At 61.5% G+C, this 5453-nt stretch overlaps 1 protein-coding gene across 3 annotated transcripts in view; it reads right to left on the bottom strand.

Moving 5' to 3' along the window:
• The window catches only part of LRRC45 (leucine rich repeat containing 45), a 13151-nt gene that overhangs the window by 2404 nt on the left and 5294 nt on the right, over positions 1–5453 (bottom strand). For 2 of the 3 annotated variants that reach the window (XM_019503760.1, XM_019503778.1), the window contains exons 2-13: positions 4971–5032; positions 4371–4441; positions 3942–4120; positions 3525–3653; positions 3162–3334; positions 2582–2640; positions 2390–2467; positions 1615–1750; positions 1341–1418; positions 1091–1202; positions 879–949; positions 456–548 (exon numbers count right to left, since the gene is read on the bottom strand). In XM_019503760.1, the coding sequence (XP_019359305.1) occupies positions 456–548; positions 879–949; positions 1091–1202; positions 1341–1418; positions 1615–1750; positions 2390–2467; positions 2582–2640; positions 3162–3334; positions 3525–3653; positions 3942–4120; positions 4371–4441; positions 4971–5032 (1241 nt within the window). The remainder of the gene's footprint in view (positions 1–455; positions 549–878; positions 950–1090; positions 1203–1340; positions 1419–1614; positions 1751–2389; positions 2468–2581; positions 2641–3161; positions 3335–3524; positions 3654–3941; positions 4121–4370; positions 4442–4970; positions 5033–5453) is intronic. The other variant, XM_019503768.1, reaches the window with a different exon arrangement.

Raw genomic sequence — 5453 nt, forward strand, 5'->3', positions numbered from 1 at the left:
GGGGGGGGGGGGGGGGGGGGCAGAGAGCAGGGGCTGCTAGGCTGACCACTCCTGCATCACCCATCTTCCCCTCACCCACGAGAATAGGCTGGGCAATTGACCCCTTGCAGATCAGGCCCCTGCCACCTAGACACTCCCAACAGCTCCAAGGCCAAAGAGCAGATCTCCCAGCAGCTGTGTGCACACATCTTCCTGGGGTCAGCCACACACAGCAGCCCTTGGCTGCACTCTCTGGCCACACGGACCCGGCACAGATGTTTTCATAATGCCCCTTTCCTTAGCCAGCGCATGGGAATGTGCTGCGATGCCAACAGGAAGGCTGACTAAGGCTGCCACTGCCCCTCCCCTCCCTTCCTCCCTGCCTCCAGCATCCCCCAGGGACAGTGCTGGGAAGCTGTTGGGGCCCCTTGTGACTATACTCGCCATGGCACTGCCACTGCAGAGTGCCAACTCACCTCTTCCAGCCCAATGCGGACAGCCTCCAGCCGCTGGATGCGCTCCTGCATGGAGCGCTCGCTCGCCTCCATGTGCTGCGTCATGTGGTCCACCTGTAAAGCAGGGGCCACCCCAGGCCTCCAGTGAGACCCGGCAGCCTTGCCCACACATGCACAGGGAGGGACACATGCCTCCCCACCAATTACTGACAGGAGCAAACAGGCCCCTTCATTCCCCAAAACAGGGCACCACAGCATGGCTAAGAGCCAACTACCTATGCACAGATGAGATGAGGCACGGGAGGAGCAGGGGGCACATGCTTTTGGGGAGCTCAGCCTGCCCCTATGGAGAGTGACTCTCAGCAAAATCAGGCACAAGCAAGGGCCTGTTGCACAGCTGGGATGGGGCAAACTTCCCAAACACGGCCAGTGCTACGATCTCACCTCTTTCTGCCGAAGGAACTCCACATCATCGAGGCCCTGCTTGAACCTCCTCTTCTCCATGTCCAGGCGTTCTGCGAGTTCAAGGTGCCCATCACCAACCGCAGCCTCCCTAGTGCAGGCTTGGGTCAGGGGGCAACATCTCCTCACAAGCCCTGGAGCACTGGTCCCGGGCTCCGAGGCCCCTGGGCCAGGCTACCTGGCCCCACACTCACCTTCGGCCTTCACAGCCCGCAGCCTCAGATCTGCTACTGTATTGGTCAAGTCCTGCTTCAGCTGGAAGAGCTGGTCCTGCTGGGCCTTGCCCCGCCGCTCAAGCTCATCCACCTGCAAGGACACCCACAAGAGCAGCTGAACACGGCCATGCAGGGCTAGTAGCTGGAAATGCAGGAGGGGGTCTGGAGCCCAAGCGGGAGCCCCAGGGACAACCCTGCTGCCCACACTGGCCCAAGCACACTCGCCTACCTGGTTCCTCAGAAGCAGGTTTTTCTCGTTGGCAGCAGACAGGTCCCGGAGAAGCTTTGTTTCCCGATCAGCTGCTTCCTGCCAGTGCAAGATGTGCTGGTCCCTGTTTCCTGATGCCCAGCCCAAATCCTGTACCCTCCCTCTGGTCACATCAGATCCCACAGCCCCCGCAGGCCTGCTCTGGCCACTGCTGCCCTCATCCTCTGCCCACACCTCTGTCCTGCAAAGCCGAGGCATGGCCCACCTGCCCACACACCCAGCCTCTCCTGCCCACCTGCTTCTGCTGCTGGAGATCTTTTGCCTGGCGCTCGGCCATGGTGGCCTGCTCCTGCTTGGCAGTGCTCAGCAGCTCCCCCAGGTCGTGCACCTTCTGCTCAGACAGTGCCAGGGCAGCTTCTGCCATCTGCAACCTGCACAGTGGAGAGCAAGGCAGAGGTCTGACCTCAACCCATCTCCCAGATACAGTCAAAGCTCAACACGGGCCAGGATAACCCAACAGCAACACAGGAACAGCCCAGACAGGGCTGTCCAGAGCCTCCCCAGCTCAGCCTTATCTCATGATACTCCCAGGACAATTGTGAACACCCTTATGCTGTGGGGCTCAACCCTGCCCAAGGCCCCTGTGCACTGGCATCCAGACTGAGGCCTCAGCGAATGGAAGAGCATCAGGCGCAGAACCACCCTCTTGCTGACAGACTTCCATTAGACCAGCGGTGCAGCCAACCAATAAGCCACTCCCACGGTCAAGCCAGAGGGTGTGTACAGGCCGGCACTCCTGCAGCTGACACCCCCAGTGGCACCCAAGAACCTTTTGCCCAGCCTCTGATACAGGAGATGGACTGCGACAGCTTCCACAGCAGTCTCTAGCCCGTGCTGGGTCTCCCACAAGGTTTCTAGAAAGCCTGAGGTAGCTGCTCGCCCCCTCCACCATGCAGCCATGCTGCTTTAGAAACCAAAGGGGTCACACGTGGTCTCCCGCTCCTGGCAGTCCTGCCTGAGCTGCCAACAGCTCCGCCAGTGGAAAGGCTGCACAGACGCTCTCCTCATACTTGGCCTTCAGTGAATTCACGATGGAGTGCCGCTCTGCCAGGGCCTCCTGGAGCTGCCCAACCCGTGCTGATGACTGCCTGAGTTGGGGCAAGAGGAGAGAGCTGGTGTTTGGGAGGCAGCCAGGCATCCCAGCCGCCACTGTGAGGGCTAGTCCAGCCCCTACAGAAGAGAGAAATCAGGGGCTCACTGACCTGCTGCTCCTGGTTATTTCTTCCCTCTGTCTGTCTATGGTGTCCATCAAATTCAGAAACTGTAACCAGAGACATGCACTGCTGACACTGAGGCAAGTGTGGGCTCAGGCCACTTAAACCTGCCTCCTTTCCCTACCTGAGGGGCAGGGAGGGGTCCCAGATGGCCTCTCACAAAAAGCCAAACTGGGATCCAGATGGGCAAGGGCTTCACCACCAGCTCCAGCCAGGGCACCCAGCCACAGCAGTGTCTCAGGTGCTCAGGAGTGCAATTGGGGAGAGGGAGTGAAAGTTGGGTTAACTGCTTCATGACCTCCCAGTGGGAAGGAGACCCAGAGGGATGCAGACAGCCCCCAGGAGGAGCTAGAGCCAAGGTGTCTAACTGAACTGTCACAGACCTGCCCCGGGGGTGCTGATCCCTCCCCCCATGCTGTGTGCTCGCTGCAAAGGTGAATGCAGCACACCCACATAACCAGAGCTCAGGCCTCACTTGACAGTTCATGTCACCAGACAACTGCACAGAGATGCTAGTAGGACATCCAGGCTCCCCAGTGCCCCAGCCCAGGTACAAGAAGATGTTTACCTGCTTGGCCTTCTCCTCCTTCAGGCTCAGGACCTCCTTGCTGAGCACGTGGGTCCGGCTCTGGTTCTCAGCGAGGATGCTCTGGCGGTCCTGGTTGTGGTCCATGGCTTGCTCTGAGGTAGACAGGGCAGGAGTGAGAGTGAACATTTCCATGCCAAGAGCAGCCAGAGCACCTGCAGGGGGGCAATGACTAGGGCACGAAGTGGTTGCAGGAACCCTTGTGAGGCTGAGGCGACACCCTGCAGCACCCAAGTTTGGGAAACATTCTCCCTCATTGCCAGGGTGCTGCTTATGGGGAGTAGGGCATACTATGCACAGAGCCCAGCAACCATCCCACCCTGCTGCAAGCCCAGCGCTGCTTACCCACAGCCTTCAGGATGTCGCTGGGGACGTTGTTTCCTGCCAGCTCAAGGTGCCGCAGGGTCCTGTTGCTGTGCAGGCAGTTCAGCAGCGCTCGGCCGCCCAGGAGTCCCACATTGTTCCAGCGCAGATCTAGGGCGGAGCAGAGCAAAGCATCACCGCAGAGTCACTGCCGGCCCCAGGTGCCTACAGCCTGCCCCAGGCACCGTGCTGTGCCACTCCGGCCTGCAGGGCCAGACCCACCTGGCGGCTGCAGCCCAAAACCCCAGCCCATGGTGTACAGCAGCACGGAGAGAAGCAGAGGCAGAGCCTACAGGAAACCCTTTTCCCTCCCAAGAGCCAGCCAAACACACCCAGCACGCCCAGCCAGGCCAAGGTGCGTGCTGCACCACATGCAGCAGGGATGAGAATGGCTCTTACCCAGCTCCTGCAGGCTGGAGTTGCTCTTCAGTGCAGCAGCCAGCTCCCCTGCACCCTCGTGGTTGATCTGATTGTTGCGCAGGTCCAGGCGCTGCAGGGAGCGGTTGGTGCTCAGCCCCTGGCAGAAGAGCGAGAAGCCTTCCTCCCACACGCCCAGGCTGTTCCACTCCAGGACCAGGCTAAGGGGAAGGGACACCCCAGGCTGGGCTCAGTCTGTGCCCTGAGGGGCAGCCCCTTTGGCCTCCTGCTGCCACAGGGAAGGGGCAGTCCAGCCCCGTGCAGGATCCAGCATCCACACTCACAGGCCCAGCCCAGCCAAGAGAGGAGGCCCCAAAGAGGAGCAGCCCTGCCCACACCATCCCCAACACCCCCCCAACCCCCCACCCTTTTTCTACTGGAGCATGGGGAGTGGGGAACTATGCCTCTTACTTCTGGATGGATTTGTTCTGCTGGAGGAGTTTCCCCAAGGCCTCAGCACCCACGGCTTGCAGGTTGTTCCCCTGGAACAGGTACCCCAGTGAGTGGCCTGACAAGCCCACGTGCCCTCCCCCCACTGACATCCTACGTGACACCAGGCTGGCTGGGGCTGGGGCCCCTGGGCAATGCTTGTCCCAGCCCTAGGCTTTGGCACAGATGTACCCACTGGTGCCGGCAGCCATGCAGAGAGGGCATCACCTGCCCGGCCTCCCTGTGCCAGGAGCGCTGTCCACATGGGGCTGGAGCCCCTGCCCCACTAAACCACGAGCAAGACAACCTTCCTCTTAACACCCCAAGCTGCTCACACCATAGAGCGTGAGCCGATACAACCAAAACCACAGTTTCTACTAGGAAATGTGTTGAGCACTAAGCTCCGCACAGCCAGAGCCCCAGGGAGAAACCCAGCACAGCGTCCCTGTGGGGGGCCGGGGCCATCAGGGCTTTTCCTCCAAAGTCCCACTGTCCGCTCCTCCAGCCTCTGCCCACCACCCCCTCGGTGCAGCAGCCAAGGCTCGTGCTCACGGTAGCTCAAGCCAAGTCCAGCAAACTCACCTTCAAGTCCAAGGATTTTACAGTGGTGTTAGAGCAAAGTCCGGGCAGCAAAAGCTTGGCACCTGCGATAGAGAAGGTGTTGTATCCCACCAGGGCTGCAAGCCTCTTCCTGGCTGCGCAGATGTCAGCGAATGCCCCTGGGCAGGTGCAGCCCAGAACTGCCGAGCCGCAGCAGAGACGCAGCTCGCTCGGCCGGCGCGTCTGCGCCAGAGACGACCGGCCTCGCTTCGCACCGAGCCAAGCCGCGGAGCCCAGATACACCTCCCGCACGGCCGCAGCCCTGGGACAAGGGTGGCCGGAGACCCCTACATCGCCCCGCGGGCAGCGCGGTCGCAACCCAGCTGCTACTGCCCCAGGGACCCATGGGGCAAGCTTGAGGGGGGCTGTGGGAGACCCCGACTGCGACCGCTGGCTGCGGCCCGGCCCGGGACCTCGCTCCCCCGCGCAGCAGCGGCCGTAGCCGCGCTGACCCCTGGCAGCGGG

The sequence above is a fragment of the Gavialis gangeticus genome, unplaced genomic scaffold (genome assembly GCF_001723915.1).
Source record: "Gavialis gangeticus isolate Ggan-Ray unplaced genomic scaffold, GavGan_comp1, whole genome shotgun sequence".
NCBI classification, from domain to species: domain Eukaryota; kingdom Metazoa; phylum Chordata; order Crocodylia; family Gavialidae; genus Gavialis; species Gavialis gangeticus.